Source organism: Rhodnius prolixus, unplaced genomic scaffold, assembly GCF_049639745.1.
Source record: "Rhodnius prolixus isolate KJV_2025 unplaced genomic scaffold, Rpr scaffold_2, whole genome shotgun sequence".
NCBI classification, from domain to species: domain Eukaryota; kingdom Metazoa; phylum Arthropoda; class Insecta; order Hemiptera; family Reduviidae; genus Rhodnius; species Rhodnius prolixus.
In genome coordinates, this window is record NW_027411592.1 from 2,037,685 (window position 1) to 2,055,003 (window position 17,319).

Below are 17,319 nucleotides of genomic sequence, written 5' to 3' on the forward strand. Positions count from 1 at the left end.
TCCTGCTTCTGAGGCTTACACTTTAGGTCTTTTTGCAAAAATGTTTGCATTAAATTCCTTTCTTCGACGACAATCACGACATTTTTTAAAAAAGGTCCTAACCATCTTAGCTCTCTTTCTTCTAGGATCATCTGCTTGTGTTCCCATAATACCTTGCCTTCTCTTGCCTTGGATGGCAAGATCATTTATCTTTTATTAAAAGTGACTGATAAATCGGTTAATGTCTTGCTTTTCCGAAGAGATTTTTGCAAAAGCTAAGCCTTCAAAGCCCCATTCTACTAAGCAGTTCATCTTAAAACGTTTTATGCGTGTTGAGAGAAGACTACCAAAAGAAATTCATGGCCATGATTTGTAAATTTGTCTGGAGGACTTGCGAGAAAGACCATGTTGAATAGAATGCTACAGCACAATAAAGACACTGCGTGTGAAGTCCTTACCAGAAGAGAAGTTTCAGCCTTGAAAAGATCATGTTTACTTAAGCTTAAATAATATATGATTTCGTTTATTCACCACCAATACATTCGTAACATGCTTACGAATGAGATGGCTGATGTCCTTAACTTAAGAAAACTTATAAGTTTTCTTTGCCAATGACACATTTGTATCGTAAACTTCTTTAATTGTAGCCACCTCTCACCCACACTGAAATAATTTTCTACTTAGATCAAAGTAAAATGTGGAAGCTTCAGATCTGTAACCTTACTTCTTCAGTACGGTGCTTCAGTTTAATCTTAATAACATTAAATCAATGCGTCATTAGTAACAAGTTCGATTACAAATTATATTCTTGGTAGTTGAAGTAGTTTCAACTGAGATAACGATGATTCTTTAGGCAAATGAAATGTGGACGCTTATCGATGTCTGAACTCGTCGCAATGTTTTTCAGCCATGTTTTTTTCTGTAACACAATTGTGATGTAGCACATTTTGAGCTAATGTCCAAAATTCCAAATAAACTTTGGACCAGTTTTTTTGTTCATAAATCATTCAGATTTAAAATCACTAACTGGAGGTTAGCACAATGCTTTTTTCCATGATCCTAGGCAGAATTCCTCAGGGGCAAGAATTCGGCCAGAAACAACTTTGTTTACAACATTTACCATCTACAAGTAACTAAAACTGTTATTAATGTATCTAGAAAAAAATTAATTCTTCGATTCTAATCGATATCTATTTCGATTATATATTAAACTTATATTGTAAATGCTACAAAATATCTCACATATTGTTATTTCACTTGTATATAATTAAAGCATCTATGAACTATAAAACATTTTAATGTTACCTTACCCAACACTGTTTGTTTACATCATCAATCTTATTTCGAAACAGTTTTTGGATTCTCTTATAATTGTTTAAAGTAAGTATTGCGATCATGACAAATTTTCGGATTCAATTTCCACAGAAAATATAAATTTGAGAGCCAATGAGTTATAAAGCAGTTTTTATAAATGTGTTTTTGTTTGTTCACCAAAATAATCATCATAAGCTTAAAAGTTTAAATTAAGTTCGGTTAACTTAGAGGACATAATCTCTCACTTAATTCAGTCAATTAATAAGTCCCGCAGGTTAAATATTGAATTGAAATTCGGCGGAAAGCCTCACTCCAACCAAAATTGCCTACCTATCCCCCCCCCAAAAAACCGGAACACATTTTTTGAAAAAGCAAATGATCTTGAAAATGCACTTCTTAGCACTAAATATGCTTATTGCACCGTTTTGGCGGAAATGTTACCTCTAAATGTTTGACAAAGCAAAAAAAAAATTAATTAAATTTTCTTAAACGGTTCAGATCCTAATAAACTTCCTTTATTTTATTTAAAATTTTAGAAACTTATTGAAAAAAATACGACATTCAACATTTTTCATGAAAGTAAAGTGACTTTACTTTTATAAAAACTGTTATTTTGTTTAGCAACTGTAACACACTGTTTAGCGCTAGAGTAGCAAGTAACATCAGAGCCAGAGCAGCAAGCAACATCAGAGCTGCAGCTAACTGTTTAGCGCTAGAGTAGCAGGCAACATCAGAAGCTTGCAGCACACTGTTTTGCTTTCCAGTTGCGGGCAACATCAGAGCTGCAGCTAACTGTTTAGCGCTGGAGTATAGCAGACAACATCAGAAGCTTGCAGTACACTGTTTCGCTTACCAGATGCGGGCAACATCAGAGCTGCAGCTACCACTTTAGCGCTAGAGGATAGCAGACAACATCAGAGCTGTAGCCAACTATTTTGCGCTCCTGTTGCAAGCAACATCAGAAGCTTGCAGCACACTGTTGCTTTTCAGTTGCAGGCACAACATCAGAGCTGCAGCTAACTGTTTAGCGCTAGAGTATAGCAGACAACATCTGAGCTGTAGCCAACTACTTTGCTTTCCAGTTGCAGGCAACATCAGAAGCTTGCAGTACACTGTTTTGCGCTCCAGTTGCAGGCAACATCAGAGCTGCAGCTAACTGTTTAGCGCTAGAGTATAGCAGACAACATCTGAGCTGTAGCCAACTACTTTGCTTTCCAGTTGCAGGCAACATCAGAAGCTTGCAGTACACTGTTTTGCGCTCCAGTTGCAGGCAACATCAGAGCTGCAGCTAACTGTTTAGCGCTAGAGTATAGCAGACAACATCAGAGCTGTAGCCAACTACTTTGCTTTCCAGTAGCAGGCAACATCAGAAGCTTGCAGTACACTGTTTTGCGCTCCAGTTGCAGGCAACATCAGAGCTGCAGCTAACTGTTTAGCGCTAGAGTATAGCAGACAACATCAGAGCTGTAGCCAACTACTTTGCTTTCCAGTTGCAGGCAACATCAGAAGCTTGCAGTACACTGTTTTGCGCTCCAGTTGCAGGCAACATCAGAGCTGCAGCTAACTGTTTAGCGCTAGAGTATAGCAGACAACATCTGAGCTGTAGCCAACTACTTTGCTTTCCAGTTGCAGGCAACATCAGAAGCTTGCAGTACACTGTTTTGCGCTCCAGTTGCAGGCAACATCAGAGCTGCAGCTAACTGTTTAGCGCTAGAGTATAGCAGACAACATCTGAGCTGTAGCCAACTACTTTGCTTTCCAGTTGCAGGCAACATCAGAAGCTTGCAGTACACTGTTTTGCGCTCCAGTTGCAGGCAACATCAGAGCTGCAGCTAACTGTTTAGCGCTAGAGTATAGCAGACAACATCAGAGCTGTAGCCAACTACTTTGCTTTCCAGTAGCAGGCAACATCAGAAGCTTGCAGTACACTGTTTTGCGCTCCAGTTGCAGGCAACATCAGAGCTGCAGCTAACTGTTTAGCGCTAGAGTATAGCAGACAACATCTGAGCTGTAGCCAACTACTTTGCTTTCCAGTTGCAGGCAACATCAGAAGCTTGCAGTACACTGTTTTGCGCTCCAGTTGCAGGCAACATCAGACAACACTTTTTTTAAAAGCAATTTCCCCTACTTTACCTTCTTTCTGGCAAAATCTAAAACAAGAAAAAAAAATAGATAATAAAGTCAAATAAAAAAAAAAGAAAAAGAATTTCCAATTTAAATAACATATGTGAGATATTTTGATATAAAAAAAATTGATAATTATAAAAATTCGGTAATAATACAAGAATTATACAAAATCATTAAGAACAGTTTGTTAAAAAAATAAATTTAATAAAGATCCATCCTGTTTCAAAATCTTTTGTTTTCATAAACTTTTTAAAAATTTCTTATCTCTTTTCAGATAAGAGTTTGTTTTTTTTCTTTTAAATATAATAATAATCAAATTTGAATTTATCAAAACCATGGAAAAGAAATAATAGAAAAAAAATCATTTTTCTGTTTTAAATTATTTTGTTAATTATGAGCCAAATCTCGAAATGAGGGAGGTTGCAAAAATTAAGAAAAATAGAAGCCAACTTGTTTATAATTTTTTTTAGTACAAATGCACGCTGCACACTGTTTTTGTTGTTTTTTAGGTTATATTAAAAGAGGAATCGTATTTCCTATTAAATTTTATTCCATTTCCTTTTTTTTTAGTTTTTACTATAAATAAACACACAACAGCTCCCCCATTCCGTTTGTTGCGGAGGGGTGACGGGAAAAATTGAAACAGGATGGAGGATTAATGTGTGTCCTAAAGTCCAACTTAGTTTAAATTATGACAGCCTTAGAAGCGAAGCTAAAATGAACCATAAACCCTCTATATATATATATATAAGCTAGCTTAGTAGTGGGAGCAGAGCAGAGGGAAGGGAATTTAGCTAAACGTCAGAGGTGTCATAACTCTATGGGCCGGACTGTAGGTGGTGTGTTCATGTTTTTGTAAAAATTAGAAGATATTATTTCAAGGGAATTTGGCAGCAGTGAGTTGTACGAATGTAGAGTGAGAAGGACTGTTTTATTACTTATCTGTTAAAAGAGAATGTTAATAAAAATTATATTAATTAGAATAAATAAAACCATTTTTAGTACTGTTATAACAACACATTCTATTCTTTATTATTGCTTTTTTTTAAAAAACAGAATGAGAACAGAGTTTTTTTTTTTTGTATTTTTGTTTTTAAAGTGAGAAATCAAAAAGAAAAATTTAATAAAAACTAAAAAAAAAAATCGACTTTATTTTGGTATTATTCTGCTTCTACACACACAAACTATTAGGTTTTTTTGACTAGGGCTCTTTCTTGTACTCATTATTACAAAAAAAAAATCCAAAAATGAAAATAAATAGGATTGACAGAAAAAAAAAGAAAAAGAAAAAAGAAAATCTAAGGAAAAACCATTTAATTACAACTTTTTTCTATGTGGAGGGGGGAAATAAAACTATCTGTAATATCTTTCTCATATTAAATTTGATTTCAAATTTATATATATTTTTTTTCTTACAAATATAATATATATATACGTATATACAAAAAAGACAGTCTTTACAACATTTTTTTTTTTTTTTTTTTATTAATAATAATATTTAAGGAAAATAAAATTAAAATAAACTAATAATTTCCCCTATTTTTAATTAACAAAGGGGAAAAAACGATCACATTGAAGAATGTATCGAACGGAAAATAATCGATTTATTGTGTTTTAATTAATCGATAATGAAGGAAAATATAAACATTTCTGTTCTCTATTTAACAAAAAAATTATGGTAATTAAAAAAAAAAACACATTTTTTTTTGTTAAAAAGTAATAATAGAGAATTAAAACAAAAAAATACGGGCTCAAAGAACATTTTGAGGTTTTTATTTTTATTTTTAATATAATTACTCAATTATTTACAATTTCTAAAGAAAGGAAAAAAAAGTTTAAAGATTATATTAAAAAAAAAAAATGAAAAAATTTTAAAAAGGAGCTGCCGCGAATTCTGGTATCTTGCATGAAATTATTTTAAGTGGGTTTATTTAAATTTAATTTTTGTACATTTAAAATTAAACAGATCGTTATTATAGAAGTTTTATAATTCTTTTACTTATTTTGTTCTGTGTTAAGTGTGGAGCTAAAAAAAAAAAAAAATGTTTATTTACATTCTGCAAGCTTAAAAACTTATGTTTGCACCGCGTTTCAAATCATTCCTAACCTTTATAGTAAGTAACCTTTTCTGGAAGAGTTTAATTTATAAGGGAATTTACACAAACTTAAAAATTTAATCAAGAAGCTAGTGTTGATGAATTGATATTACTAAGCACGGACTTCCGCCCCTATTGTGTGATGGGAATCCTTTTTTAAATCTGTTAATGACGTAAATTACATGTGAAAGAACTAGTTTGTATCTGTGGCTTTTCTGAATCATGCAATAAATGAAATATTCTACTAAAGGCAAAGTCTGCAAAGAGCCATTATTTTGTGTCCCCTAAAAACATGCAATAATATGTTAAAAGATTTAAATTTTTTTAAAAAGAATACGTGTTTCTTCTACGCGATAGATGGGGCGATTCTTGACTGATGTCAATGAAAAGAGATGTATTCAGATTTTAGAGCGCAGATTTGTGAATAAAATGAATGTGGTTGTTAAAAAGAAAAATCTTACTTACTTTTGCAATAAATATTATCCGTGGCAAAACACAAACTAGTTTTAATACTATGAATGAATTTTCCCAATACTATACCACGTTTGAGGTAGTCTAAACCACATTACAAATGAAATCTTATTCCCTACCTATTTTTTTTTTTTTTTTAGGCTTGAGACATCATTTCACATGTACGTTTTAATTTAATGATAACTAAATTACCTGGAAGGTTTAAAAATTGTCAAAACGCGTAGTTAAAAATTCCAAAGATAAAACTTCACTCCATTAAATTAGATTACACCTGCAATGTGTAAGATGTATTTAAATAATTCTAAGAGTATAACTTCATGTTTAAAGAACCAGTTACTTAGATAAAACAGAATTTAAATTTAACCTTGTGCTACTACATTAAAGATCGCAAAATACCGCCAAGTGTTTGAAAAAAAAAGGTTATGTTATTACTAGTTTTTATTATCTTCAGCTGAGAATGTAAACAAACATTCTACTTAAATTTCTCTTGATAGTCTATAACTGTGTGTAAGATCGACTTTTTTTCTTCTTTTTTTTTGAAAATTCAAAAAATAAAATGTCCCAAGTCAGAAAATAATTTCACGCGAACGTTCGAAAACCAAAGAAAAAAAAACAAAACAAATATGGCGGCCTCCAAAGAGGAGAACAATTTTTCGAAAGAATTATTAATTTTTCATTTTAGACTGACTGTAAACTTTCGAGGAAAATAAAAAATAGAAATATTACATAGTTATCTTACTTTTTTAAATGATGTACATATGGTAAGTCACTGAAAGAAATTAAAAATACTAATGAACAGAAAAATTTTAAAGAAACCAAAACAAATCTAGAATTAACAGGGAAAGGGGGCTTTTTTTCGTCTTTAAAATAATAAAAATAAAATATATAATAATTTTGTTAGTACGGTGTGTGATGAGAAGAAAGCCAGACACTGAAGGAAGTGACAGATCGCAAATACGATAGGAATCTTTTCTAAAGGATATTTAAAGTGACGGATGAAAGAAAACAGAAAAAATAATTTTTTTTTTTTAAGCCCCCGTAATTATAAATTTTCTTTGACTTGTTTGTAAAAAATAAATAAAAGAAGATAATTTGGTATTGCAACATGATGGACATCCTTTTAAACTAGCATCCTTCTTATTATAGCACTTTTTTGAATGTTTACTTATACATCGATAGCTTTATATATCGATACATCACAATAACATGTATGCTTTAGACTTTCTTTTTTTTTGACACTACTGAATTGAATACCATTTTACAGACAACACAATGCTATTAGCATGAACTGAGTGAAAAGAAGCGCCTAAACAGAGAAAGTTCAACAGAGCCCACATACTTTACTATTTTTCCATAAGTTCTGCCAGGCATCTTCAAACGATTCTACGATTTTTAAACATTAATTGTGCCGTGTACAGTGTGGATCGAGTCATCCTGCAGTAAAATAATATGGAATTGACTCGAAAGTAGCAAGTGGAGAGAGATGATTCTACTGATAGGTTCTTCAGTAAGAGGTTATGTTATTGTTTGGTTTTACTTTAAAACATTGCCATTTCAAATTAACTTTCAAAAAACAATTATGCGATATGATAGATGTTTTTTTGTCTGGTTAGTTTGCACGATATTTGGAAATTACGACATTTTATTTATTTATTTAGGCTACTTACAACCATTTAGATGTTTCAATCTAGGGGCAATCTGTATCATAATTACCAATTTTGTCTTTTGCTGTTTAAATTTTTCATTCCAAAGTCCAAACAAACAACTAATGTATAAATATGGACAACTGTAGTTGTAAAAAATGGAAAATTTCTGTAGCACCATACTAAAAACTGTTAAATATGAAGTTTTAGTAACTTGATAGAAGTGAATGGGTAACGAACAAAACCACAAAAGCCACATTGAAACTAACACAAAAACCTTTGTTCGCATAGCTTGTGAGCGATTTGACGCACAATGTGTCGGTGCAACGTTGCCTTAAATGAGTGTCCCGGTCTAGTGAACTCGAATACATGTATTCCCCGATCTGTATTCTCTACTCCTGTGAATCTCCCTCCACCAAAAGAAGCTTTTGTTTTTTCATTTTTATTATGGTTATTATTAATAATAGTCACTGTACTTACAATTAATTGATAGATTTTATGTAGAGTTCGGGGTAATTTGGAAAATTTTGGACTAGCTAATGGGCGTCTTATTTGGGGGTAACACTATTTCACAACTCAAACTACGTTTTACTGACTTCCCTACGTAAGTTATTTAAAAACAAAAAAAAAACTACATAGAGAACATGATAGCGAAAACCACCAATAACTGTTCATTCATTTTTACTACTAGGGCCACCTATATCAGAAATTTATACAACCCATCTGGTATGAGTCGCCTTCAACCACCCCTGACCAGCGGAAACAATACGATGATGGACTTACACAGCATTCATACATACGTACTTCTTGTCAAACAAAACACTTTAAAAAAAGTAATGTATCGATATATATTAAAAAAAAAAAATAAGAGAATTCTGAAACGGGTTTAACTAGTAAAGGCATATCCGCCATATTGATATACGTATACTACCATAAACACCAAATTTTTGCCAGAGGCAAATTCAAAATCAATAAATGAATTGAAAACTGAAACAAAAGTAAAAATTAAAAATCAAAATAATCCTAAAAAAAATTTAAGTTGAAAAATAATTTTGAAAAACAGTTTTGAAACAGGATTTTTCTTTTTTACACTTCTTCTGTTGTAGATTTCTTAAAACATTTTTTTTTTTTAATTTTTCTACTAAATTTATTGATTAATTATTATTAATTTAATTTCTCTTAAACATTATTATTTTTTTTAAAAATTTAATATAATATATATTTACAAAACTATTTTTCACACAACTCTTTATTACTTCTTTATCTTCCATTCATTTGTATTTTTTTTCTATTGAAATATTTTAAATCCACAGAGTCCATTCAAGCACAAAATAATAATTTACTTTTTTATTTTTTTCATTAGAGCAATTTATTATTTTCTAAAATTCACTGAAAAGTTTTAAAACACATTCACCCCTTACTTCACTATTTTATCCTTAATTTTTCACTTTTCTTTTTGGTAGTTTGCTTTGTTTGCATTCTATTTACAAGAGCAAAACAAAACAAACAATTGTATAATAAAAATATAATAGTAATAAAAAATAATAAAAATATATATAATAAAGAAAAAAGTAAAAATTAGTATTTCAAACAGAATAAACATCACACAATATATCACAAAGGGATTTTTTTTTTTTTTATTTCCAATTTTTATTTTATTATTCAGCATTGTTTTTCACTTTTTATTTCCTTTCTCTTCTTCTGCAGAGTGTTTTATTTTTTCAAATAATCGACTAGTATATTTTCGTTTTTTTTTTGTTTTAACTTTTTAAAAATTAAAACTATAATTTTAAAATAAACAGAACTGTTTTGACGAAAAAACAAGACTTGTTTTTATTAATTCAGTCTCCTTCATTTTTATTTTTAAAACAATAATAATAATAGGACGTATAGATTGTGTATTTATTTATTGTATTTGTTTTTTTAAATTCGTTTACTGACGAAACAAAAAAGAAGAAAGTTTTTCGTAATCAAAGGTTGGCAACATTGAAAGTTTAGTCCAAGAAAATGTAAGTTTGGTAAATTTAATCAAAAGCTGCAAGATACATCCGGTGAGATACGAGCTTAGCTGTGGACGGACTGTGAAATAACCTAACACAGGTAGGCGTTATTATATTATTAATAGTACTATTAATTTTTTTTTTTTTTTAGTAAACAAATTATTTTGCAAGAAAAACAAGAAAATTTATATTTATAGTTGTAAAATTTAATTTTGTTTAAAACCGTCCAGAGATTAAGTTCACCTTGGTTTATTACGAAGAACATTTCTGAGCAAAATAGAATTCCATAATAACTTTTTTTTTTGTATTATTAAAATGATGCCAACTCTACCAGCTGTTATTTTTGTCTAAGGAAAAGTTTAATTAATAAGCCAGGTAACATAAAGTTACATATGTCTGGGCCAGTTGTTTTTCTGCCTGGGGAAAAAACGTGTTTTCCCTAAAATAATCTTTACATAAAACCTAAGGTTTTTAAGTAAAAATGATGTTTTTTTAAATAATTATAAAGACCTAGAACGTTTTTAAGCAGTTTTTTTTTTTAATTTTTATAAATATTTCTAAATTAAGTAGTTTCTCCATAAAATTATTTCAAACCATTTTATTAAAACTGAACGAACACAAAATAATTGTCATGGATCTTTGTTATCACCTACTTTTCTATTCTAATAGAGAGCTAGTTCTTTTTCTAGGTTATATTGTATTAAATAAGTTAAGTCCCATCCTAAAAAATAATCATGAAACAGTTTCGAAATCAATTCTTGAATAACTCATGAAACCGTAGTAAAGCAAAATATGCTAATTGTGACAGTACTTTAAGAAAATAAAGCTTGAAGTATTTAATAAAAAGCGGGAAAATCATTTGACATTATTCAGAAAGTAACCTAACCTATTCCTTGTGAAAGGTTTTTTTTAATTTTTTTTTGTTTACAAATTTTAAATTTGAAGAGTAAAATTTAATTTTAGGTTTATTTTCACCTTTTATGGATTTCGTAAGGTACCCTTTTTTTTTCAATTGTGATGTATCTTAAGATAGTGAAACAGTCGGAAAACGCTCGTTACTAAGTAAACTAAACAACGCAATGTTGTCCATTTTAAGTAAATAATGACTACAACTGCTAAAGACTTAATTTTAGCCGTATAATACACCCCCAATTTATTATACAAAATGTAGTGATCGCGATTCAAGATACGTCAATCTTGGAATCCCCTGAGGAAGTCATGAATGAAGAAATGGAATGTCATTTACATCTTCAGGGGGTATAGATTGTTTTAAGAGGGCAAATCTAGGTCGATTCTAAGTTTCGTAATTTTGATGGGAGTCGCAGAAACGGTATAGTATATCCTTTGTATAGCTCAATATCCGGTGATGGACAGTGTTACCAGAAAAAGATACCAGCGTTTTTTTTTGTTTTTTTATCACTACATTGAGTGCTGTTTAAACAGTGTTGCATGCAATATTTTTGGATAACATTCTGCTATTGTTTCTGCAAAACGTGCTCATGAAAATAGAGCTGTTACTGAAACTTATGGCGAGGGAATCAAAGCTATTAAAACGGCCTGTAAGGTATTTTAAGATCGATCTCCCCTTAATTTTTATCTTTTCTTAATTGCTAAAAATATATAGCTAAACAAAAAATAGAAATCACAAAACGCAATGTTAAAATTCACAATAAAAGATGTTGATTCACAATAATGTTAAAATATTGATTCACAATATTTATCTTTATATTAATCAGTCCGTCCAATGCTTAGCCTTCTTTCCATTTTGTTTTTCTTCTAATTTTTTGTAAATAAGAATGATTTCAATAAACAAATACAACAATTATTTAAAATCGCGTCTGCGCAGCAAAGTCACACTCGTACGCTCTTTCACTCACTCCAGGCATGAACGTACTCACCAAATACAATTAAACTAAATAATAATCAAATAAAAAACAGCCATTTTATATAATTATTGCGTCCTTATTACTTACATATATATATTTTAATAACCCCCAGAAAAAATTAATCTTAATAAATAATAAAAATAATCAAATTACTCAATCAATCAATCAAATATTTTTAGACCTCTCATCATGACCATTATCACCACAGGGAATATCTATTTACCTTGACCTGCTGGAAATCGGTTGTCGACTGTTGTTGTTGCCCGCCTCCACCGCCGCCAATGCCAACTCCTCCTCCACCGCCGCTTCCGGCCAACAGCACACTGCTGCCACCACTACCTAATCCAATGTTACCACCTCCTCCGCCGCCTCCACCACCACCGCCACTTCCGGTTTTTACATTGTTTCGCCTTTCTAAAAATTGCCTAGCAAAATCGTATGCATCCTGTGTATCGCCTAAATACATTTTTACATATTCTTGTACTTCACCGGCTGATTCCACGTCGCGTAAGAAATTTACAAAAGTGGGTACTGTAAACAAAAAACAAAAAAAACAGAGTAAACAACCTTTATTCTATTATTATTGTTCTATTTAGAGGGAATAACGGAAGTTTTGTGGGCTCTACTTCCGTTTAATGTGATATTTTTATGTATTAATCGCAGAATGTGTGGCACTCTATCTAGCGCCTATTCACTCAATAACTTGTCTTCTACGAAAAAATAAGTTTATGAAACGCAGACCGTACATATTTGTTATTTTAATTTTTCAATTATTAATCTAAAATATGGAGAAAAAGAATTAAGAAGAATTTACGATATAAATTTCGTTGCGCAAATATTTAAATTAAACACAATCTTTCACTTAGTAACTCAATGTAGCTAGCAAGTTCATCTGTGTAAATATAATTTTAAGCTTGTTTATTAAAAAATTAAAATTCAATAATTCAAATACTAACAGCCAAAAATAGGGGTTATAATGGGGGAGTGATGCGCACCGCATGGACGGCCCGAACGGGTTCGGCCACTTCGCCTATCCTCCCAACTCCACTCTCACCTACCCGTGGTAACCCTGTAAAGTTGAGTAATCCATCCTAAGGTTGTGGTAACCAATCCCTTCGGCGGTATGGATCAACGAGCAAACGAGAGTTGGAGGTCTTAGTGGGGCTGCCCTGGAATAACTGGGGGTTAAGACCTGCTAGGATAGGATGCAATGTGTCGGCAGCAGAACACATGGCGGGGTGTGGCTGCGAAGAGCCTTGATATATAGACCAACGGCGGCACCCACAGGTTAAGTAAGTGGACTTACTGCGAATGGGCAGAAGGGGTTCATCAGTCCAGTGAAGACAGCCAGGACGTTGTCCAGAAGAGCTGAAAGTTGTTTGTTAGCCCTGGAAATGGACTTTTAGAGGAGAAGTTGTGGTATATCCAGGCTCCAGCGTATTCCCAACTCCGAAATTAGGAAGAAAGCCAAAGTTGAGAAGACCATTCTCTATACAAGAGAGTCCAAAAGGCTGAAATGGTATGGCGGCCACCTAATGCGGATGGATGAAGATCGCTGGCCCAGGAGAATCCACAGCTTCACTCCACAGGAAAGGAAAAAACGGGGCCGAACTAGGAAGCGGTGGATGGAGGATGTGGAACAGGCGATGGCAGCGAGAGGATTGATAGAGGGAGACTGGGAGGATAGAGAGCGCTGGCTATTGGGTATCCGGAGATATGACCACATAGGTTGTAAACTACCCAGGGGAGGGGGAATGATTATAAATTGCACTCCTTGTCTAAAAAATTTTCAGACCTTCGCCACTGTCAAAATTGTTATGAATAAAATAATACTTACTGTCCACGCTGGACTGTATATTCGACAAGGCCGCCGTACACCATTGTGTAAACTCATCGTTACTAGTATTATTAAATAATTTCAAAACGGCCATCTCATCTCTTTTTACTTTAGAGGACACTTTGCCACCGCCTGGATCCTTTCCTTGTGGTTGTTGTTGTTGTTTACCACCGCCACCAATCGCACAGTTCTTATTCTTGGAAGTAATGTTGGACTGTTGTTGCTGCTGTAACGATGAACTGGACATTTGCTCCCAGAAACCACCCGTCGTGGAATTATTATTAGGAGGCGCAGTACTGCTCAAAGAGTTTACTGTAAATAAATAGGTTATTTTTTAAAAAAAAACGGTTAATATTTAAGATTAGAAATAAATTAATGATCAAAACTGTAAAATTTATTACCTGCAGATTGCCAAGCAGGGCTTGAAAGATTAGTAGCCCAGGTAAGGCCTTGAGACCAACTCCCCAGGGATCCTACAGATATACTACTATTGGCGGCCTTCTCTTTCTCCCGTTCGGCCTTCTCTTTCTCTAATTGCTGTTTCAAAATAAATATTACAATAAAACAACAATACATTGTGCATTTAAAAAAAATAATGTTATACGTATCGTATAACCGGCGTAAAATAGTTTTCATAATAATCATGATTACTTCCTACATTTCATGTTAAACAAAGGTAAAACTCCTTGCTATGTAAGAAAAGTGGGCTCAATCAATTCATTCAGCCAATGACATCAGTATGGTAATTCAACTTGAAGGAGTCCCAGACTCCATTTCCCTTCCACTACTACACACTCGCCCAAACCTCTTTTTACACTTCTTCAAACGCACACACATTAGCAAAAAAAAAAAAAAATCCTCTCGTTAAAACTATGTTCAGCCATCACGGGGAATAAAGTTCTTAAAGCACACCACCCGAGCAAGCATTCCACGATAAACGAATGCTCCAAGTGAGAATGATCCGAAGATCTTGAAAGTATTTACCTTGAAAAACTGTCTTTGTTGCTCGGCTTGAATATCTGCCAGAGATTCTACAGGTTGCACCATTTGTCGTGGTGTTTCAGTCCATTTTAGTTGCATACCGCTACTAGATTTCTCCAAATGTTGTTGCTGTTGTTGCTGCTGCTGTTGTTGTAAGCCACGCAAAAGTTGTTGCTAAAATAATTATAAAAAAAAAAAAAAATTGCACAACTTCTAGAAGAACTGTTTGTTACCATCTATCAGCTAATTAAGCACAAACTATTGATTTATATTTTTAATGTTTCCTACGTTCCAAAAATCATTAATCGTCATTCTACTTGGAAATCTATAAGAGTGAAGTGAAAGGGAAGATATTATGGTAGCACAATAGCAGTAAACACTATTTAAAAGAAATAATAAATCATCTGTATGTACCTGTTCCCTTTCGGATCGCTGTATATCTAAGATTGAGGTATTAGAAACGGCTGGTGGGCACCATTGAGATCGCTGGACTTTGGCCATAAGATCTGCTGCTCTCTTTTTTGCAGCTTCCTCGGAGGCAGCAATTGCTTCCTTCCTACAGAAACACAGATTTATACAAATCTTTAAATATAAGACTTTATAATGAAGCTAGCCTATGAATATGCTATAGAAACTGTTTCCATCTACAACGAGTATACACTCGTATACGCAAATAAGGCTTACTTCTTCCGTTCCCCCTCTCTCAGTCTCTCTCTCTCCTTCTCTTCCTCCCGCTTCCGCTTTTCCTCCTCCTTCTTCCGCCTTTCCTCTTCTTTTTTCCTTTTCTCTTCGCCTTTTCTTTGTCTTTCCACTTCTGCTCGACGGGTCGCCTGCAAAAATAGGGGGGGAAACATTACACAATGAGTCTCCCACGTAACTTTCTCTTACTAGATAAAGGCACGTATTGCGATCATGTCAAATGCCCCAGTTCGAGTTTGTATGGAAAATGTCCGCTTTGGGGGGCCCCCTGAATCCCCAAAAATGCATTTTTTTTTTTTAAATTCTGTGCGTCTGAGCGAATAAAATATCTCGAAAAACTTGAACCTGCGATACTCTCATGTTTAGATTGGACCCACGATCAAAATACGCCAACCGCACCGTATCTTCTGCTACTTAACTTTTTATGGTTTTCTTTAAAATAGCTCCCACAATTTTCTTTAAGCTACTACCAGACCCCTCAGCATGGTCTACCACTTTTATTGTAAGTGGCAATATTTTGCCCAGGAAAATTTGTTTCAAGGCTCTTTATTTATTTATTTTTTTTTTTTTACTCAAGTGTTGATATTTCCCTCAATGTAAGAAACGTTTGTATTTGAGCAAAATATAAACTTCGGATCCGTCGAAGAAAGATATTGAGAATCAAATGTTTAAAGAACAGAACTGAACAGACGCTATCGACTACTTAAAAAACTCTTAGACGATAGATCAAAACTTTCTCTGGACAACAAAAGACTGATTTATACTTCTATTTTGAAACCCATCTGGGCGTAAGGAATAGAGCATTGGGGTTCAACCAAACGCGCTCCAATCTCCAAAGGATTCAATCGCCACAATCTAAAATACTTCGAACTATCGTAAACGCTTCATTTTATGTCTCCAACCTGACTATACACACTGACCTTAACATTTCTTTTGTCACCCAAGTAGCTGAAAACACGATACAGAAAACTCCACTTCAGCCTGCAATCTCTCATATACGATAAATCCTCTAGCTCAAAATCTTTCTTCTAGAACTCTTCCTGACAACCCGGACAAGACGTCTTAAAAGACAGTGGCCTCGTGATCTCCTCTCAAGTGAAGAGCACTCACTACTAACCATATAATGTTTTGGAGTGTTACCACTGGGTAACTTCTCCACTCATTTACTTCTACTGTTCACTGTTATCATTGTTACTTATAGCGCTAACGGCGCTGATTGTAGCACAATAAACGCAAAAAAAAAAATGTTTAAAATGAAGTAAAGCATTAAGTCGAAATTTTTAGCTATCCTAAATCAAGTGAACTATGAGATATTGACATAAATATATACCATCTCTTACTACTTTTGATTATACGCAATATGCGCTGAAAGAGGTTTTTGTTCCACCTGATTTCCAATTTTTGATCTGCTGTTCCATCAGAACCCAAAATAAGTTTAAACTAATTTTTGATCGATCAGAACACTCACAGTATCAAACTACGTTTCAACAGATTGAGAATAGCAGGCTGTTTCATTTTTGCCTTTACTGTAGGGTACGTTTCAAAGAATATGTTTAAATTTTGTTGTACATGTGCAAATTAATAAAAGTAAATGTACAGTAAGGTTGATACTTTGAATCTACAATTCTTACAATAACAATTGCAACATAAAATTAAATGAAACTTTATACAAAATAATATAAAACTAATGAAAATTATTTGTTAAGCAACAGCGAAAAGTAAATTTCATTACTTACAAGAACGGTAGGACGAGAGAAAGATTACGTGAAGGAGCTGCACTGGCCAAGCAGAATAGACAGAATAGGAATCATTATTTATTGTTGACAATAATCATTTCATGGATTAGTGCAGTCCAACGGTCAGTTACGAGATTCCTCTCTAGTTTCAAAGTTGAATTAAAACTTCTATGTTGGTTATGCTATCTAGCGGAAATTTCTGTTACAAATGTTTCAGTAGAATCGAAATTCAAATCGAATTTAAACCAGTAAATGGATCAATCGCAACAGCTGATTAATTAACTGAACACCGGTTATCTAATCGATAAACCTATCGATAAGCGTTAGCTACACATTTTTCTCACAAAAAAACCAACAAATTAACCTTCCACTGGACACAAAATGAAACTGCCCTGCATCATAAGAAATGTTTAAAACTTACGTCTAAAATTCCCTCTCCAGCAACCTCCAGAAAAATGTGTCTACTATGTATACACAAAACTTTTACACTAGACCAGGGGTCCGGCAACCTATTTTAAGTAGAGAGCCATTTCTCCTTAAATAATTTTAA

General features: G+C 33.1%; 1 protein-coding gene and 1 long non-coding RNA gene across 8 annotated transcripts in view; both read right to left on the minus strand.

The window, feature by feature from the left end:
• The window catches only part of LOC141450207 (uncharacterized), a 37,340-nt gene that overhangs the window by 1,244 nt on the left and 18,777 nt on the right, over positions 1–17,319 (minus strand). For all 7 annotated transcript variants that reach the window (XM_074120388.1, XM_074120387.1, XM_074120385.1 and 4 more), the window contains 6 exons: positions 15,019–15,164; positions 14,749–14,890; positions 14,338–14,508; positions 13,755–13,890; positions 13,354–13,665; positions 11,740–12,047 (listed from right to left, as the gene is read on the minus strand). In XM_074120388.1, coding sequence (XP_073976489.1) covers positions 11,740–12,047; positions 13,354–13,665; positions 13,755–13,890; positions 14,338–14,508; positions 14,749–14,890; positions 15,019–15,164 — 1,215 coding nt within the window. The remainder of the gene's footprint in view (positions 1–11,739; positions 12,048–13,353; positions 13,666–13,754; positions 13,891–14,337; positions 14,509–14,748; positions 14,891–15,018; positions 15,165–17,319) is intronic.
• On the minus strand, positions 700–11,733 carry LOC141450226 (uncharacterized). The gene is made up of 2 exons (XR_012455971.1): positions 6,180–11,733; positions 700–898 (listed from the first exon to the last, which is right to left on the minus strand). It is a non-coding gene; the product is annotated as an uncharacterized lncRNA (long non-coding RNA).